The sequence below is a fragment of the Camelus bactrianus genome, chromosome 10 (assembly GCF_048773025.1).
Source record: "Camelus bactrianus isolate YW-2024 breed Bactrian camel chromosome 10, ASM4877302v1, whole genome shotgun sequence".
Taxonomy (NCBI): domain Eukaryota; kingdom Metazoa; phylum Chordata; class Mammalia; order Artiodactyla; family Camelidae; genus Camelus; species Camelus bactrianus.
This window is the reverse complement of record NC_133548.1, coordinates 33,381,988-33,402,772: the sequence shown is the minus strand read 5'-3', so window position 1 is coordinate 33,402,772 and position 20,785 is coordinate 33,381,988. Positions and strand designations below refer to the sequence as shown.

The window sequence follows — 20,785 nt, the reverse complement described above, 5'->3', positions numbered from 1 at the left end:
AGAGAAGGTGTGGACGTTTGGGAGGGAGAGTGAACGCTTAGGAACAGGTGAGCTGTGAAGCTTGAGAGAGAAGGTGGAGCCGCAGGGGTGGCTTTGTGTGTGTAATTAAGGAATTTGGACTATATTCTGAGGGCAGTAGCTACCCATAGTGATTTTAAAGCAGTGCCTCATATCTGCACTTAGCAAAATGTGTCTGACTATTGTCTGGGGAAGGACTGGATAAGACTGAGACCAGAACGTGGGAGACAAGTGAGGAACCTGTGGTCTACTAAACGGAGGGGGGGATGTTGATGGCCTGAGTGAAGAGAGTGTCTGAGGAAGTTGGTGGGGATGGAGAAAAGTGGGTTGCCTTGAGAAACTTGAGAGAGCATTGCTGGGATTTGGGTACTGACTGGACACAGGGTTGAGTAAGAGGGCGAAGTTAGAAGGCCTCCAGGTGGTGGGGTATGGGTGGCAGGTGTGGGTAACAAATGAACATACTCTGTACTTGCTAAAAAAGTGGGTCAGCAAGTTGAATCAAGGATTGAGTTCCAGTGGAATCAAGGTGAGTGGTGGGAGCTTCGTTTATGCTTCTGTTAACTTTTCTACAGGGCCTGTCTCTACTCTGTGCCTCCCTGTTAGCCTTTTAAGCTAACCTTTCCAAAGGCAATCTCTATACTGCATTAATAAAGCATCTTCACTGGCTTGTTTTTCTCAGTTGTCTCTTGGCTTCCCGGGAACAGATAAGCTAAAGACTTGCACTTGCTATGATCACAAGAGAACAAATATGTCATCCTTCTGCGTTGTGGCTGAGGTCCTGATGAATGGAGTCCCCTCTCACCCAGATACTCATTTTATGGCTGAAGGGTCTGAATCAAAGCTACTGCTGTGGTGGTGATGACAACCACTTCTTCCTTCTTTTAACGTCTGACCACATCAATTCATTCTCTAGTTCCTTGAGCAACTGCAACGTTGAGATAGTTGTACATCCCTGGTGTGATGGGCCTGTGGCAAACATAACCAAGGTGATGGTCTGATGGCGGGTTGAACAGTTATCCCCAAACTGTTCTCATAGCTTACTCTAGACATACAAAGAGATCTGTATTGTTTAGTCAGAGAATCTATGTTTTGTGAAATCTGTTGGAGTTGGATGGCACCTCTGAGGTCATTATGTTGCATAGCATGGCTGTCTGACCAGTTTTTCTGTTTTATTACAGCAAAATGTATCTATGGAGGGAAAGTCCTTGCAGAAGGCCAGCGGATTTTAACCAGGAGCTGTCGGGAATGCCGAGTAAGTGTCAATCTTGTGCTCCCTGTTACTTGTGGGGAAGGATATGTGGGCTTTAGGTGGGGTTCCGGAATGAAGCCTGCTGGCCTGAGTGGGTCCCTGAGGCGAAGGACTCTCTGGTGGGCTGGAGTTCAGGATGGGGGGAGTCCGTGGCCACTGTCATTGTGTGGTTATCTAGTGGTCAACTTTGGACAGGTAGCCTTTGGGAAGGCTAATAAGGGAAGGGAGCTGGCAGCTACCATGAGCCAGGGAGGTTGTCACATGTCCTTCAGAGAAGGTTTTGACTGGGTGTTGGGACAGTTAGTCTGTGCTGTTAGTTATGGGTAGTGCCATCTCTACTCCCAAGTGTCTGGTATAATGTTAGAAAATGCCTCTATCTCCTGCCTGCCCCCTCCCATGTATTTCTTGAAATAAGATGTATAGAACCATAGAGCTCATTCAGTAACGATTCAAAAAACATCCATTGGGCAACTGCTACTTACCAGCATTGTACTAGACTCTGGGTACAAAACAGTGGACAAAACAAGGTCCCTGTCTTTATAGAACTTGCAGTATGGTGGGGAGACAGACAGCAAGATGTAAATAAATTCACAAGATACAGCTGACCCTTGAACAGTGCAGGTTTGAACTGTGCAGGTCACCTTATACATGAAATTTTTTGGTAGTAAGGACTGCAGTGCTACCCTGTCTGCAGTCGGTTGGGTGCTTGGGTGGAGAACTGTGGATACAGAGGAATCACAGATACAAGGGGTTGACTATAAATTACGTGTGGATTTTAGACTGTGTGGAGGGTTGGTGCCCTAACCCGTGCATTATTGTTCAAGGGTCAACGATGATGCCAAATACTATCCAAAATGCAGAGCAGGTTGGCAGTGGGGGTGGGTGGTCTGGGAAGGCCTCTCTGGGGAGGTACTATTTGAACAAAGTGCCAGATGAAGTGTGGGAACTAGACGAGCAGTTATTTGGGTGAGGTGTGTCTTAGGAATGCCAGAGTGAGAGACAGGGAAGGGAGGAAAGGAGGGAGTGCAAATACCTTTCAGAGCAGGTGGTACCTTCCAGAGCAGCCACAGCCCCACAGCAAAGCACAACTTTTTTTTTTTTTCTTGATTGAAGTATATTTGATTTACAGTGTTGTTAGTTTCTGGTGTGCATCATAGTGGTTCAGTTATACACTTTTTCATATTCTTTTTATTATAAGTTATTATAATCTATTGAATATGGTTCCCTGTGCTATACAGTAAGACCTTGTTATTTAGCTCTTTTATATATAGTAGTTTGTATCTGCTAATCTCAAACTGCTGATTTATCCCTCTTCCCTACTCTTTTCCCTTTGGTAACCATAAATTTGTTTTCTATGTCTATGATTCTGTCACTGTTTTGTAAATTAGTTCATTTGTGTCATATTTTTAGATTCTACAAATAAGTGATATCATATGATATTTTTGTCTTTCTCTGTTTGACTGAATTTACATAGTATGATAATCTCTAGGCCCATCCATGTTGCTGCAAATGGCATTATTTCATTCTTTTTTGTGGCTGAGTAGTATTCCACTGCACGCGCGCGCGCATGTGTGTATGTATTACATCTTTATCCAGTCACCTGTTGATGGACATTTAGGTTGCTTCCGTGTCTTGGCTACTGTAAATAGAAAACACAGCTGGTTCTGTGGGGCATCTCTAGGGAGTCTGGCTGGACCCACTGTGTCTCAGAATAGACCATATTTCCAAATGCTTGTACCTACAACATTTCATTTTCTTCTCATCACATCCTTGGGAAAAAAAAAGGAAATGCATTTTAAAGGTTGAAGAGAATGAGGCATTTAGAGACCTGCAGAAGCTCTCAAGGGGCTTGAATTCAGTTCTTTATGAACAGCTTCGGTAGAGGGAAGGCTCTTTCCTGTTCCCGCTCATTGGTGAGAATCTACCCCAGGGGTTAAAGTCCCTTGAACTTCCGTCTTGTATTTCCCAGTCCCTCTTTCTTGGCTGCCACTGGGAATGTCAGAGATTCCATGGGTCCAGACAGTTTGATGGGTATGCAGGTGTGGTGGTCCTTCTGTGTCAGTGGGTGCTGTGGATAGGGGCTCCTTACTCTGTGGCAGAGACAGGGATGGTGTGACAGCGAGGGTTCCAAGATCTCTCGATCAACAAAGGAAGCTTCCAGACCTGGGAGTGGGGGAGCTGCTGGGGTGGCCCCTGGCACATTTCCACATGCAGATGTTGGGTGAGTTGAGTGAGATGAAGCATGTGAAGGACTTGGCTGGCACAAAGTAAGCCCTCAACAGATGTAAGCAGCTCTCATTGCCCCACGTGACCATACGTGCCCTCCGTGAACGTAAGACAGATGTCCCGTTCTGTCAGCCCTTTCACTTCTAAGGGAGGGAATACGATTTGGATTCTAAAACTCTTGCTTTTTTCTTCCCCCTCAAAGGAAGTTGGGATGACTAAAGGCAGTTTTACCCACTCTGCTGATGATCCCAGTATCCACCCTGTATCTGTCACTCACAATTCGCAACCCTCTTTACATGTTGAGTGAAAGTAGTGGGTGACTCTGGCAAGGCTCACGATTGTGACTTGATCTCTCTTACCATCAGAAAGGGTCAGGGCAGACACTGTGTGAGACTCCCAGAAGGTATGGGTGTGGATTTACATGCCAGTGTATTGGAAATGCACTTAACATGGTTACTGGTGCATTTTAGGTGCTCTGCCTGCTTTGGTTCATCTTGAACTGTTTTTGTTTTGCTGTATTTTTACAATTTAGGAAGAAATTGGGGCAGACGGGGAACTCTCTTTGCATATGTGGTATGTGCATGTGTGTGTATATAGGTATATATATACCTATATATATGTGTGTGTGTGTGTATATAAGGTATGTGAGTGATTTCAGCCTCTCTTAAAAAGTCATTAAATTCATTTATTGTCTTTCCACAGTTACTTACTAAATTATTACTTTGTGTACAGAGAGAAGGGTCACTGGCAATAGTATTTAACATTTCTTGAGCATGTGGTATTTTCTTGATGCTATTTAAAACATTTTAAACATTATTTAATATAAACCTCATAATAACCCTATGAAGGAGGTACTATTACCATCATCCCCATTTTATAGATGAGGAAATTGAGGCACAGAAGATCAAAGTCACATAGCTAATAAGGGGGCTAATTGGGATCTGAATCTGTGAGGTCTGATCTACAGGTGCCTCTCTCAGTCTCTCTACTGCCACTCCTGATGGTTAGACTTACTTAGAAATAGTTCTCATAAGGGTAGATTCAGAAGGACTGAATGATCACTTTTCGTCTATCTGAGAACACCAGTTTGGTCAGGCTGTGGCTCTTTGATTTCCTTGATAAAGGGTAGCATTTATAAAAAGCCATAGAAGAGCTTTGGGACACGCTGAATGGATGTTGTCAGCAGGGAGAGAGGGTGCCTTGGTCTCTCTTGGGTGTCCTTTCTCAAGGTTTAAGCCCTGATGCCCTGAGGCACCTGTTGTGTGTGGTGGGTTAACTTCTCTCTGAGATCTAAAACGGGTCTGTGTAAGTGCTGTCCTTGGGAGAACTGAGCCAATGGTTACTCAGGTAATTTCTTGTGTTCTGTGGTTCAAATGCAGATCCCTAGTTGATGAAAGGCTGCCTGGCAGTCCATGTGTGTCACTTTCCTGGAATCATTTTCAAGCTTCAGCAACACCAGTTAGAAAAGAAACAAACTCTTGCTTTAAATATTTTTACCAAGTGTTTCCAGAAGTTAACAGACTGTTTTTTAAAAAATCAAGAAGAATAAACTCTCCTAGCAGTCGTGGTCTGTTTTGTACAGTTTTGCTGCCCTGTAACATTTTTTTTAGGCTAGCAACATTTTTTTTAAACTTACAGATGTGAGTTTTACATGTTGTTAGAAATTCAGGTTGAAGCACAGTGATTAGTACAGAACTTCAGAGTGTTTCTATTTGATCGCTGACATGGTGACAGCCACTCTAAATGAGAAAGAACAGAAGAATTGCATGTTTCCACCAGTGCAGAGATCCAGAGATCATAGAATAACAGACCATAATCAGAAGGATTTTAAAATGTTAATCATCAGATACTTCTTATTAGAGAGAGTTTTCAAAATAAAGTTAAAAAAGCTTTGTGCCAAATTATGTAGCTGGACTGAATTGATTTGGTGGTACTTACGTTACTGTAATCACAGTTCATATTATTTCCAAATTCATGCAGAAGGGTTTGTCTCTATTTGAACATTTGGAATTACGATCGTGCTCATTAAATACGTTAAAGGTTGATTGGAATTGTTGACCGATTTAATCAGCAGTCAAAGCAGTCTTTTTATATAAAAAAGAGAACTTTTCATGAGTAATTATTTTAAAAAAATTCTGTAGCATTTTTAATATTGTCCTCTTTCCTACAAAAGCAAATATATATTCAAGATACAAAATTTGGAATATAGAGAAAGGAAGGAATTATAAGGAGGAAAAAGGAAATCACCCCAGAATCTCACCTAGAGATAATCTCCTTGAAGAGTTTAATGTTTTTGACAGCAAGAGTGGAGTTTATCTTATCATCTTAGTTTAGATTCTCCCAGAAGCAGACCCTAAGCTAAGGATTTTAGTACAAGAGGTTTATTAAGGTAGTGCTCCCGGGAGAAAGCAGTAAGAGTCGGGGGAGGGGGGGGACGCGGGCTGCAGTGGGTACAGGAAGCTCAGCGAAAGTGCACTTCTAGGGGAGAGGCCAGAGGTGCCCTGATCCCCCAGTGATCCTCCAGGTTCTGGAGTCTCCTCTTGAGGTAAAGAACTTTCTGTGCTTGTCAGTCACTGGCGTCAGGCAGTGGGGGTCAGGGATGTGGAACTTGTATGTTCCTTCTGACTGTGCATGGATGAAGTGGCTGCAGTGTCCCAAGGGACCCTCTGAGGGTGAAGGGGTGAGCCGTTAGCAGAAAGGCATTCGAAGCTGGAGGACGGGCACACCGAACTGATAAAAGGGGTCCAGTGGTGTCTGGCACTCTTGTTTATGCAAGGGGGCCATAGATAATGAATAAACATACTAATATTGAAGGACAGAAGCAGAAGCAACAATGGTGAATGTTAAGCATTGTGTTTTCCTTTGCACTTAGCTTATGTTACTGACAGTAAGGTTATTAACAGTTGGTCTGTGACAGTTGGTTAGGTACCACTGATGAGCATACTGACCTTAGCCTGGTGCTGGCTCTAGAGGCTCAGTGCCATCCGAGGGGCCTGGCCTGAAGGGTGAGAAGGGGATGTAGCCAAAAAGGGGACAGAGGATGAATAGCAGGATCACTTCTCAGACTCTTAAGGCCAGTTTTAAGACAGGAGAAAAGCAAGAAATATCGAGGCCTGGGGACAGATGGAGAAATGAAAAGCAAAGGACAACAAAAGACAACCACAAGGAATTCTAGAGGCTAGGCTGACTGGGCTGAAATTCATGAGAAAAGGGAGGAAGCCAGGGGGCAAATAACCCAAATGATGAGTAGCTGGAAATTACATTTATATTTGACATTTAAAGTTCGGCTTATGCTCATATTTAAGAATGGACGTGTCTGATATGAGAGTTCCTGCCAAGCCAGGACGCTCTGGGGCCACTGGGATGACAGCATCTCTTGGAGATGGAGAAACTCAGAATCTCCCCAATCCCTCCTGGCTGCCCTGCACCATCCTCTTCTCCCATCTGTGTGGAGAATTACCTTTGGGTGTTACAGGGGATGCTTGCTTCTCAGTTGACTTAACCATCCTCTTAAGAATCAGAGAGAAAAACTTAATACTTTAGATAAAAGTAGACTCTCAAACTCTTTTTATAATAATTAACGAACTGATTTCAAAAATGCAGAGTGAAACTAAATATAGATGCTAGTAATGTCAGCAAAGAGGACCTTGGCAAAGTGAGGTCAGAAAGATCAACTGCTGAAGATTTATTTACATTTTTATTGTAAGTGATTTTATTTATTTCTACGGAAAATCTAGTGCTCATCTAACTAACCCTCTTTCCGTTCGTCAGTACCTGTACACTTTGATTCTTGTCTGTTTCCTCTGCCAGGAAATTCTGTCCTTAAAGTATTCCATTATTTAGTTCCTTCAAATATAGCATCTTGATAATTTTTCCCCACTTGGGCAGAATTAATTTTTCTCCCATAGCACATTATCGTACTGTTATTAGAGCACTTTTTAAGGACTTACTGTATTGTATTACAGTTTCTAGCTTGAGGCCCCCCCGCCCCGAACTGTGTGTTCGTCAAGGGCAAGAAAGGTGTCTTATTTATCTTTGGTTTCACGGTGCTTGTAATGCAGGGCAGTGCTGAAACTGTCTCATCAAAGCTCATGAGAGATCATTGAACATAACTTCCCAACTCTGTGGTCAGTGATATCATGTTGGTAATTTAAAATGTCAGGGTATTTAGGCAAAGAAATCAGAAAATGCTGAAACTAGGGTTTCCCCCATCCAGCAGTCAGTTGTTAAAAAATTTACCGGCTCCACACTGTCAGTGACATTCTGCTACACAGAAGATACTCAAAACCATTTGTTGAATTGAGGCTCTTTTGATGTAGAAAGGGAAATTGGCCTTCTCTTCCAGGAGTCTCGTCAATTTAATTTGCAGCTTTGTCATTAGTGTGGCATTCCTGGGAGTGCTATTAATTATTGTAGGTTGTTATCACTGCAGGCTGTTAACAATGAGCATTTGGATTATACATTTGGATCATCAACTAAAAATATGAACTTCTGTTTGTTTGTTTGTTTCCTGATTATTTGGCTTGCAGGGTGGAGTTTTAGTAAAAATTACAGAAGCGTGCCCTCCTTTGAACTGCTCGGAAAAGGATCACATTCTCCCAGAGAATCAGTGCTGTAGTGTCTGCAGAGGTAAGGGGGCTTGGCAATGGGGCTTTGGGGGCTGGGGGCATGAAGATTTAATGAATAGTGTGATGATAATAACATGGGTCCAAAACTCTGCTACTTAGAAATGTGTATCCTATGTACCTGTCTCAGTAATGGGCTTATCAGTTGTAAAAAGGGGATAAAAATCCTGTCTGTCCCGTTGGACTGCTGTGAGGATTAAATGGGATAATGCGTAAATATCGAGCATCATGCTTGTTTAGCATATGATAAATACTCAGTAGACAATGGTTCCTTTACTAATGGTAATGATGGTTTCTGCAGTAATGGTTATTACAGTAAGCGTTATCATTATTACTATATTTTTCTAATGAGTGGGATTGGGAAGCATTTTTTCAGCCATTCCATGGGTCAGTTCCCAAATCTGACAGAGGATGACACATAGTGAATCCTTTAGATACAATTTTTTTTTTTAAACTTCCTGCAAGGAAAAAGTTTCAAGTAACACCTGACTGGTAATTCATTCTTGGGCAGAAATTATTTTGCTTCCTCTTCCCGGAATTCCCCTCTCTTCTAAGTTTATTATTTCTTCAAATCCTCCAGATCACACATCACGTCCGCTCTGAAACTTCTCACCCAGGCAGAATTAAACAGATTAGGAGAACCTAAAATTTATTCAAAATCTTACACGATAAATCCAGTTAAACTCATAGCTATTATTTTGAACCTCTGCCCGTCACAGTCTTCTCCATGTCCTCAAAATACCCCGTGAGTTAGATCCTTTTTGGTTTACCCTGGAAGCTTCTAGAGTTAAAATCCCAGAAGTATGGAGGTTGAGCTCAGGTAATGTCATGTTTTACTTTTTTCTATCTTTTCTCTAGCAGCAGGGTTGGCAGATACAAAGGGCCATAAAGTAAACGTGCTAGACTTTTGGGGGCCAGAAGGTTTCTGTTGCAACTACACACCTTTGCTGTTGTATTGCACGAGCAGCATTGGCAATAGGTAAATTGATAAATTAGTGGCTGTGTTTCAGTAAAATTTCATTTAGAGAAACAGGTGGCAGCTCGTAATTTGCTAACCCCTCCTTGAGTACCTTCTGATACATGAAAGCATACATTTGATCATGGGGTGTTTTCAGCTTAGGCTGGGATTTCTCTTTGTGTTTAGCCATAAGAGAGCTATGTTTTGGTAAATTTCCTGGGAGAACTACTATGTTGCCTGCCACGAATCACTGTTATAATTTGTGACATGCCATCTGAGTATCTTCCCTGATATATCTGCTCTCATGGCTACAAGTATATTTGCAGCTGGGATGCTTTAGAAAGACTGGAGATTGACGGAAATTTCAGAGGGATGCCTTTTATTGGTAACTGATGGGGTTGTTAGGTAGGTCTTACGATTTAATGCAAAATTCATCACTGGCTATTTGTTGAGGTGCCAAGTGGGACTCAGTTTATGTAAATCTTTTCTGATTTATGGTTTCATTAGGGCAGGATCATTGATTATCCCACAAATTCAGGAGGATTTTCATTGCTTTGACCCAATTTACAACAGACCAGGTGCCACTGCTGCTGCTAGCATTTCTCCAGAATACAGGCACTTTTTTTTCTTTATACCAAGGAAGATGCTGAGCAATGCGACGTCTCATTGAAAAGTTGACTCATTCAGGGCTGTCATTGCTAACAACCTGGTGGCTTTTTACCAAAGCTGAGTCAGCTTTGAGGGAAAAGTAGGAGGTGGGAGTAAGACTTCACAGATGAGATCATAGCTAGGGCCAGTCTGTCCAATTGAAGACTTTCTTCTTCCTCTTACCTGCCTCCCTTCTCAGCCAGGAAACTACCAGCTCTTTTATTTGGCAGCTGATGGTTTTGTTTTTCCCCAAGGGTGTGTGTCTGTGCCTGCACTTGAGTAAGGCAAGTTTTTTGTTTTTTATTTTAATCCTTTTTTTTAAATTGAAGTATAGTTAGTTACAATGTGTCAATTTCTGGTGTATAGCATAATGTTTCAGTCATGCATATACATACATATATTCATTTTCATATTCTTTTTTATTATAAGTTACTGTAAGATATTGAATATAGTTCCCTATACAGAAGAAATTTATTTTTATCTATTTTATATATAGTAGTTAATATTTGCAAATCAGGGAGTTTTTAACGTCCCTTGACAAGTCTACATTTTGACAGGAATCAGAGCATGTCTTCAGAAAAGACAGAGTGGGAGCCCCTTTTCCCAGGAGTGGGTTGAGTGAAAGCATTTGGGTATATGGATTCGCTTAGGTTTCTCCTATTTACTCCTATTCTCAGAATTCAGACCCTGGAATGAAGAAAGCATTATTTTGGACTAAAGCCCTTTTCAGCATCATTTACTCCTTTTCTGTTGACCCATAGCGGAGAGGAGCCCAGAACATTCAGTCCACTTGGCCACATACTGGGGCTTGCTCTGCACGTCGGGCAATCAGAAAATGAAAAGTATATTTATCTGGGAAGTGGGGCATTCTATTTTTCCTGCAAATGTAAAATGTATATGAAAATTAACAAAAAAGATCCATCTAGATGAGCTCAAAGGTCCATTGTCTCGACCTATGTTCTCCATGAATTTTGTTCTACCTCTTAATTCTAATTTATTTCCCAAGAGCATCCTTGGAAGTAGCCTCAGAGTCTCTCGCAATATTGTGGGAAGTGTTTTTCCCCTTTGACTTCTATTTGTCTTTTACCTTTTCCTCTGTGTTCATGTTTTGAGTGGAGTCTTGCCAGAGGAGGAAGGGGTTTGAACGATTTCTATTCTGAAAAGACTAGGAAAACCTGGTGAGCCTCTTACAAGGCGTATTATTCAGCGCTCCTCCCTCCTCCCCCTTTCCCCTCTCAAAAACAGAAAGTAATGGAAAGGTGAGAAACCCTCCATTTCTATGTGTGGTAATTTTTATCCTGCATAGGAAAAGGCTTGTACCATTTGCTTTGTGGATTGAGATTGTCTCCTGATCGGCAGGCAGAGAGGTGGGACTCCGATGACCTGAAATGCGTATTTCAGGGGTGAGCACAGCAGTGTGATTGCAGCTGTATGGTTTCTGCCACCCTGATATTACTGATTACAGAAACGGAAGTGGCCGTAACCTCTTTGAGTTCCTGCACCGAAGGCGCTTCAATTAGCATACCTGTCATCTCTCTCTGTTTCACTGGGAATGTCAGGTCATTAGACTGAGGGAAACCACCCCATGAAAGTTTGATTCCTTAGAAATCTAAGTCAGGGCCATTCTCATGCCTGCCAGGGGAACTGCAGTTTTTCAAGGTTTATTTTCATCAGGTTTAGACTGGAATTTGAGAAGGAACAGAGGGTGCTTTTAAAAGCTTTCTGACCCCATCAGTTGATTGTATCATATCCATCAAGCTCTCCAACTTTTAAAAAAAAAATAACGTTTGTTTTTAATGATCACACTTTATGGCTCGACCCTCTAAATACAGGGGATGAGGGAGGGATGGGGATATGTTCCCACCACATCGAGGAGTCCTGTCGCTTTCCCGTCAATGACTGAATGAAATTATTTCCTTTACCAGCTGATAGGCTCTATCTGTTTCATAGATGAAATAGTGTTGAGACCCATTTTACGGAGTTACAGCTTGTTTCCTCAAGACATAACGTGTTGGCTTGGTTATGAAACTGATTTTTTTCTGAGTCATGCCCTTTGTTTTATAAGGTGATATTGTCACACTTCCCCTCCCCCGCCCTGCAACACTTCTGGTCAAGGAGGGAGGTGCAGACTATAGCTTTACACTGAGTTTCTCTCTTTGTGGGAATTAAACCTAAGACCTTTGAGTTAAGAATAACAGGCTCTGACTGACTTCCGGTGTTGGTAGTATCAACAGAACTGATACCCAGACAAGGTGCTTGGACACCTTGCCTCTTCAGATCCTAGGTCGTGACAAATGCTGTAACTAATTTCTCTACACTTCAGAGAAAAATGAAAATAAGTGGCTAAATCTGCAGGGCTTCAGGGGCAGCCAGGATGTCCTAGGGATGGATCTGCGGGAGTTGGGGGGAACACACGCAAGGAGAATCAAGGTGATGTGCGCTGGCAGGGAGCGGCCGCTGTGCAATTGCTGGGGTCCAAGGTCTCAGTCACCAGCAGCACCAGCCAGAACAATCCTAATCACTGCTGCAGTCAGTCGCTGATGCCTCTGGACAGTTTGTGCCTGCAGCATGAAATTTGTTTACCCTCATCATTACCTCGAGGTAATGGCTTTAGCCAGGAGCTTGTCTGCTTAAGTATGAGGTCATGAGGGTGGAGAAGAGGCGAGTGGGTACCAGAGTGACATCGATGCTTCTGTCTGGGAAGGAATAATAAAAGCGTGAATGTAGCCCTAGCAGAAAATGATTGCTTGTGAATTGCTGGTGCTCGCAGTTAAAGGGGGGGAAACAACTTGACTGTATTCTCAGGATCCCTCCAGGACAACACACCAATCATTTGGCCCATTTCTGAATTCTTGACACACCCCTCAGGGTTTCATTCCCTTCAGAATTGGCTCTAATTGTTATCTCCAGTGTTGCCAGTGACTTTGGAGGGTTTCGCTGCATGTTCCAGATTTTCGGTGTTGGGAAAAAGTTCTTTCCAACATCTGTTCCCAATATATTTATCTGTAATTTTAATTCATGCTCACTTGCCTTGTCATCTGGCCTGGTCTGAAATTCGTTGAGGTTATTTGTACTGTTAAAGATTTTATGCCCTTCAGTTAAATCCTCCTGAAGAGTCTTGGTGTCACATGACTTCTTTTCTAGTCTTCCTCCTCATTTTAGCTGAATTTGTAATTGAAACAATTTGAGGGAGGGGATTTCCATGAGGTGGAAAGAGATCTAGAGAAGAGGCACTTGACGAGAATGTAAGCTAGGGCCTGCGTAGAGGAAGTGGCGGTTTGCAGGTGGGTCAGGTCCTCTGCATATTGATAGACAGAATCTGATCAAAACCCCCACAGCATTGGGCCACAGTGGGCACTGGAATGACAGGGTTATGCTCAACTGTTGAGGTTGGAAACAGAGGGCATTTGGAGGAGAGAGCAGTCTCAGAGAGCCTGTGATGTCTGTGTCCCTAAGAGGATCAGTGGGTCCCTGGGGCCCAGTGAGCCTTGGGAAGGAGGCACGGTGCCCCAGAGAGAAGACCTGAAACTAAGGCCAGGCCGCCTGGGACTGGAAGACTCTTACATGTTGACTACTGTAGAAGAAAACCAGTTGCTTTCTAGGACAGAACCTGTGAGAATCCAGAGCTTTGTCTTTAACAGGCCCATCCTGGTGTCACAACCCTCTGTCCACAGGAGCTAAAGGCATGTTCTCACCCCTCCAGGGCCCAGGCTTCTGTGGTATGTGTGTTGGTTGTGGAGTGCATTAGGGTACCTTGTTGCAATCAAGGATCTTTGGGCCATATCCCTCCTATGGAGCCAGCCCATGAGTGGAGGTGTCTTCATACCAACGAGGCACATGGAATATATTGTACAAAGTTTACTTTTGCTACTTATGACTCAAGGTTGGGCAAACAGCAGTGGTATGAGAGGTGTTGGCTTTCTAGGGTTTCAGTTAGGGTAGAGGAATCTGGAGTGCATTTTCAGATTGTCCATCACTTCAAAGATAGCCTTCTTGACCTACTGGGGGATACGTGAGGGGCAGGAAATAGTGGGCAGGCAATGGTACTCCTCGTAGAATCAGACTTTGTCTTAGAGAAAGTAAGTCCTGCCCAGGGGTGGTGGCCTGTTCACTCCTTGCTATGCAGAAATCACAGTGGGAAATCTTAAAGATACTTGTCCATCGTTGGCTATAGAAGCCAGAGATGAAGCAGAATGGGTGGATGGCTTTGCTGTAATTATAAAGGATACAGAGTGGGATCTGGAGAGCGACTGTGGGGGCTTCATTATGATGGGCAGTGTTATATGCAGATTAGAACAATGGATTTAAGGAAAGCAAATAGTTTTCCAAGTGTTACTGGTCTTTCACTGGCGGTAGAACTCTAGATTCAGGGCCACTAGGTGGAGTCCAAATTTTAGACTTCTCCCAATGAGAGGAGAAAAAGTATGATTCCAACATTTATGTTTCTCCTTTAATTTCCTTGATTACATCACGAACACAGGCTGCTCCCTGTGTTTGAAACTCCTGTGCTTTATCCAGCCAACCTCCCTCGTCCCTCAAATCTCCTCTTTGATAGCTTGTGTTAGGACCCTTGTCTGTGATGCATTCTGGGAAGCACCTTGCTCCTCTTCATCACAGTATCTCTTTGTAACCCAATACTCAACGATACCCATCCCTGCTCGAGTATTATATGAATGAGGGCATATTTATTGCTGTTCGTGGCATTTTTGTTATATCTCTGTTGTCTAGCACAGTGTCTGGGCACATGGCAGGGGCTTATTAAATATTTGTCAGATGAAGGAATGGTATCTCTGCTACGAGCTAAAATTAAAGCGGTGGTTGGAGAACAAGCTGGAATCCCATTTCAGCAGATTATGTGTCTCCTTTTGAGCACCTGCTCATTTCCACCACTTGAGTGTAGATAAGCTCCAAGTGGGTCTCGCTCATCTTGGTGTCTGATCCATGCATGGTGTTCTGTTGGGTGATAAGTTATTTCTCTTTTGACTTTGAGTCCCCAAGCAGCAAATAATAATAGACTGTTCCCTGGAGAAAGAAACAAGATTTGTTGCTTTGGAAGGATTGAAGGCATGTCATGGACTAGCAAATGCCAATGACTGATGGAGTACTGGTCTCTTCCAGCCAGGGTCGGTGTTCCTTGAATGTCCCTTGATGATTAAAATCATGGCTGGTAAGTCATGTAGAATGATGCAGGGAGACTGACTATTAGAATCATATTTGAGTTCTCTCTCTCTCTCTCTCACCCATCACCTACTAGCTGTGTAACCACAAGGAAGGTAGTTAACATCTTTGAGCCTTGGTTTATTCATCTTTAAAGCACCCTTTAAATTCTAGTTTTGGAAGACTGTGAGGATTTAGTCATTAACTCAACAAATATTTACTGAGTGTTTATAATGTGTTGGATATTACCATTGGAACAAGGGAAACAGGCTCTCAGGGGCCTTTCCCTGGAAGAGGTGAGCTTCTAATGTGGAGATTGACATGGAACAAATAAGCACAGAAATGAACACGTAATTAGCAACAGTGGTAACTGCTATGAACAAGATGAATAGGGAGGTACGGACTTGAGGGACAAGAAACCCTTCTCGAAGTAGATTGTTTTTAAGCTGGAACTTAAAGACTGAGTAGAAATTTTTCTGGCAGGAAAGTGTCAAAATGTTCCCAATTAGTGGAACCAGTTTGCAGAGACCCTGAGTCAGGAAAGATTAGAATGCTAGAGGAATCAAAAGAAGGGCTGATGTGGTTGGAGGGGAGAGATGGAGGCAGAGGGGTGCCCTGCTTGTTGTCTCAGGTGAAAGTTAAGGATCTTGTATTTTTCGTGAGTGAAATGGGAAGCTCTTAAAAGATTTTTAAGGGGAAGAGTGACATGATCCAATCTATGTTTTAAAAGGATCTTTCTATGGGGAAAAATGGAGTAGAGGTGGGCAAGAAGGCAAATGAGTTGATGTTCATTTGAGAGTTGATAACAGTGTGGAGTGGAGTGGGTTTTTCTGACTGCAACCAGAAGCCAGAAATGATTGGGCACAAGCGTTGGTCTAGACTCAATGTTTATTAACAACAGGTTGACAGAACCTGCAGTTGGGTCCTAAATGGGACTATTTCAGAATTGTCATAGGACATAGCAAGGGTTGAGATCCACAGACACCATCAGAGAATAATTATTAGGAGTTGTCTATGCCCCAAAGTATTTAAGTCACAGAATAATAATTTTCTTAGTGATCTTAACAAGAACTTGAGTTGGATCATAACTCTGCCTCTTGCTGGCTGTGTCGCCTTGGGTAAGTTAGTTGCAGCTACATTTTTCTAACCTGTAAAGTGAGGATAATAGTAATATATAGGGTTGTTGTGAGGGTTTCACTTACTTACCTAGATAAGGTGTGTAACATACTTAGCCCTGCGCCTGGCTAGTTGAAAGAAGTCAGTAAACATCAGCTTTTATAATAAAAATGTTCTCTGTATTTGGGCCAGTGCTAGTTAAAAGATATCACTCTGTGCTTCTAATTATATGAGAATAATTCTGGAGACTCTAGCATCACTTATTAAAAATATTCAAGTAAAAGAACATGAATGTTGGGGCAGGTGTGTGTGCACGCGCATGCATTCTACAGTCTGGTCCTGGCTTATAATACTGGAAAAAAAAGACATTGATTTAAGAAAGAGGGTGACATTGAGGAGTCTCATGCATCAGACTGTGTTGATAACCAGCTGCTGAAGAAAAAATTGTACCAGGAGCTAGCTAGCTAGATTTGAGAACAAGACTGTAGGTAGCAACTAAAGACAAATATCCAGGAAGGGAAAGGATCTGTATCTTAAATGTCATGCTATTCAGACACATCAGATAAGAGAGACAAAACCTTTAGAAGGATTTTGAAACGTGGAGAATTAATTGAGGATTTATGACTTGGCAGCCAACGATGCTGGTATGGAGTTTGAAGAATGGTGGTACCAGCTGGGGTGATGAAAGTGTTCTAAAACTGAATTGTGGTGATGGTTGCACAACTGCATAAATTTAAATCATCAAACTCTGTCTTTACAAAGTCGAATTTTATGGTCTCTCAGTAAAAACGTTTAAAGAAAAATCGTGACTAGTAGGCTAGTCACATTTGCCTTCTAGTTGGTTAAGATGGGGCATTAAATGTCACTGTAGATTCATTCACCTATTTATCCACTCATTAATTTACCTGCCCATATTTCTGCCTGTCCATTTGTCCATCCATCTATAAGCCGTCCATTTATCCGGTTATCCTTGTGTGGGAAGCTCTTGGTCGAAAGAAATGAATCAGACATAGACCCCGACTTAAAGAAGTTGGAGTGATTAAAGTTAGGATTTTTAGAGAGTACTTGGAATTTCCCAGCAGAATGTATATATGTGTACATATACATGTGTATATATGTACATATTTCTTCTATATATATATGTGTATGTTGGGGAAGAGAAGACATACAAAATGTAGTCTTTTGAATCTACACATCCAAAAAGAGGGTATCTCTTTTTATCCTTTGGATGTAGAATGCTTACAAAATTACCGCTTTTTAAGAACCCTGGCCTCGGTCTGACCTGGGTCCTGGCTCTGTTCTTCTGTGAGTGCACTAACTTCTCTGAGCTTCAGTGGCCACACCTGTGAAATAGGAATAATAATTCCAGTTTCATAGGGTTCTTAATAGAATTAAATGGGATATGCACGTGAAACACTTCGCTGAGTGTCTTGCATGTGATACGTGCTCAGTAACTCTTAATCATTATTGTTACCTCTGTGCCAGGTTATTTGAGGTTCTCCAAAGTTACCCTTCTTCCTCAAGAGTTGGGAGTCTCATTCCTCCTACTAGGATCTGTGTCTTGCCCCTTCTCAAATTCCTACCTGTGACGAATCAAAGGTCAAGTTCTGCATCATCTAGAAGGGATTGCGCCTTCCCTGAAACTATGATAATTTGTACTGCTCACATCTTACTTAACTACCTCTGTACTTGACTTATCTCCATGTAGAGTTTCTAGTTTCTTTGTGGTCACGGAATTTCTTAAACACCTTGACATTGTCCTCAGGATATTGCATGGTGCTGTGATCCACAGAGTAGGCACCCCATAAATACTGAGTGGATGATTATTCACTCATACAGAAAGGCAAGTGGGCACTAAATAAATATTTCTTGAATGAAGTCCTGCATTAATTAAAAGCAACAACAACAACATATTTTTGGCACAGTGGTCAGACCCAACCAAAGTGGATTTGTCCTTAAGGTTGGTTTGTCCCATGGGCTTTTCATTGCCCCTGAAGTACAGATGACCTAACTCTGCATTGTGAATAGACATGGCGCATGCTTGAGAGAGAGATAGGCATTGGAAAATCAACAGTATTTGAGGGACTTTGTTCTAGCCTGTCAAATGTACGTGGAAGGGAAAGGACAGTTGCAGTCTCCTGGAAAGAAAAAGAAACGTAGACATGTAACAAAGGATGCGCATTCAACGTTGAGTCAAGCTTTATAATGAAAGAAAATGTGACAGTTATTGATCAGTCCTGACATGGGGAGGGAAGTCCAGGCACTTCCTCTGGCAAAGGGAGCTGTGATGCCTAAAAATTGTCCCGTGGCTAGCAGAAGCATCAACTGCTTTTAACGGTCATTGTAAGGCTTTGAAGCCTTCCTAGAAGTGTTCTTGACCAACAGAGGTTTCAGATTTCCAACAAGATAAGTTCTTCCTCTGAGATCAGGAAGTGAAGCTGAACGTGATGCCGTGCTCTCTGAAGCCTGTGGACCCACTCTCTAGTGTCACAAGCAGTGGCTACATCTTTCACTTTTTAAATTTTTGCCAGGTTTGCTCTGTGAGAGGATATATGAAAACTAGTGGGCCTTGGAGTTCATCAGACCTAATTTAGAACCTTGGCATCTCCACGTATTAGCTAGATGTTATTGAATTTGAGCTTTTCTTTTCTTATCTTAAGGTTGAGGATAGCAGTGTTATTTTGAACTTGAGCTGTTGTTGTCAGCATGATCATAATCATTACCATTCTCATCATAGGGGCTAACATTTATTGACCTCCTAGTTAGTATCAAGAGTTGCTCTTAAGTGCTTTACATGGATTAGCCCTTTTAACTCTTTCCACACCTATTAATAAAGTATATTATTCCTGTTTAAAACATTCAGTATAATGCCAGATATATTATGGGTACACGTATTATTATTACTGAATAAGAGTTATTATCTTTTACTAGGTATGGTATAAACAGTGTTGATTTAAAATTCTGTTTCAAAGAAAAAATATTCTAGAATATTATCACAAAAAGGAATTAAACTTGGAATTTGTATAGTTCAGTGTTTTTCTATGTTTTTTTAAAGCCAGAAACCATGGTTCACATGGTCACTATGTCAGAAATATAAAAGCAGAACTGCCCTGTTTGAATCAGGGATGGGGGACTTGAGCCATACCTGACACTTTGTGCCCAAGACTCTAACAAACAGTCTGAAAATCACTGATGTTGTCTTTTCCCAGGATATATACCTAGACAGGCAAAGTGATTTATTGTGTTTATTAGTATAAACCCTGAATTATAAATTAGGCCTCCTCTTCAAGATCAGTTACTTTTTTATGAGACCACAGTGTGTGATGTAGCAGTATAATTATTATTTGCTAAAATGTACTGATTTCAAGATAATAAAGCATCTTGATATACTTTATTATATTTGACCTTCACAGCTTCTGGGGTGAGTATAACCTGTTTCTCCTTGTTCACCTGAAAATGCTGCATAACATACAAATTGTTCTTTTGGGGGAAATTTGGTGAGCTGATAACAGAGTTAGAAGAAAAAAGTATCAGAGACCAGAAATATTGAAAAGGGTGATTCTGTTGAGATAAGTAAGCACACTAGATTTGGCATTTGCTCTGAGGGCAGTTTCTAATGCCTGGTGGTAGAATCTGGCTTCTAATGGACACTGTGAAAGAAGATGGGAGACAGAGCCCTGGGCTGGTGTGAGATGCATAAATCAAGACCCTTGAAGGGTGAATCCTCAGTGGGTGACTAAGAAAAATCCACTCTGCAAAAGGAGACTAGCATGTCAGTCTTGACTGTAGATAGGGAGTATGGAGCAGAAAAGTCTGCATTCATGAGAGTTGAGGGCCTTAATTTATTCTACCTGTGTGGCTCAATCCTTATGCCCCAAGGCAAAATTTAGTTTAAAGTGATTGTGGGTTGATAGTTCCCCCAGGCACCTGACAAAAGCAAACACAGATCCTCTCTGAAGAAACAAATTTTAAAATCCAAACCTCAAATAATTCCCACAGATTAAATCCCCCAAAATATGAGCTCTTAAATAAAATAATCACTAAAAAAATAAGTCCTCTTGCATGATACTTAGTGAAACAACAAACTATAAAATCATACGCACAAGCACTGAAGATACTGGAATTATATGTGTAAGATGTATGTCCAATAAGTTTTAAAAATAGAAAATTAGAAGACAGAAGGATAAGACTATCAAATTTGACAAAGGACTTTGGAAAAGAATGTAATTGAATTCTAGAAAAGAAAAATATAAGTAAAGTAAAACCGTTATGGATGACGATGACTGAAACAGAACAGACAGTACTTGAGAGGATTAATAAACTGAAAGATAGATCTGGAAGTTAAACAGAAATCAGCATAGAAAAAAATGGGAATATGAAAGCAAGTCTAAGTAACATGGAAGAGAGCTTGAGAAGGAATAATATTTATCTAATTAGAATTCCAGAAAGAGAAAAAATAGTGAGGAGAGAATGTTTGAAGAGACAATATCTGAGAATTTTCCAAACTGATAAAAGATATGATTAATCTTTAGATTTAGGAATCCTGAGGAATCCTAGGAAAAATAAGTAAAAATAAATCCATACCTAAATACCTTAGAGTAAAACTAATGAATACAAAACAACACAAAACCCATCAACCAACTAACCAACCAACCAACCAACCAACCAACCAGATTAGATCTTAAAAGCTACAGAGAAAAGGTTTGTCACCTACTAAGTAATGACTATTAGGTTAACAGTTGACTTCTGAACAGCAATAATAGAAGCCAGAAAACAATGGAATATCTT

The 20,785-nt window shown here is 41.5% G+C and overlaps 1 protein-coding gene across 2 annotated transcripts in view; it reads left to right on the top strand.

The window, feature by feature from the left end:
• The window catches only part of NELL1 (neural EGFL like 1), a 755,554-nt gene that overhangs the window by 190,312 nt on the left and 544,457 nt on the right, over positions 1-20,785 (top strand). For both annotated transcript variants that reach the window (XM_074372235.1, XM_074372234.1), the window contains exons 10-11: positions 1,197-1,270; positions 8,023-8,122. In XM_074372235.1, the coding sequence (XP_074228336.1) occupies positions 1,197-1,270; positions 8,023-8,122 (174 nt within the window). The remainder of the gene's footprint in view (positions 1-1,196; positions 1,271-8,022; positions 8,123-20,785) is intronic.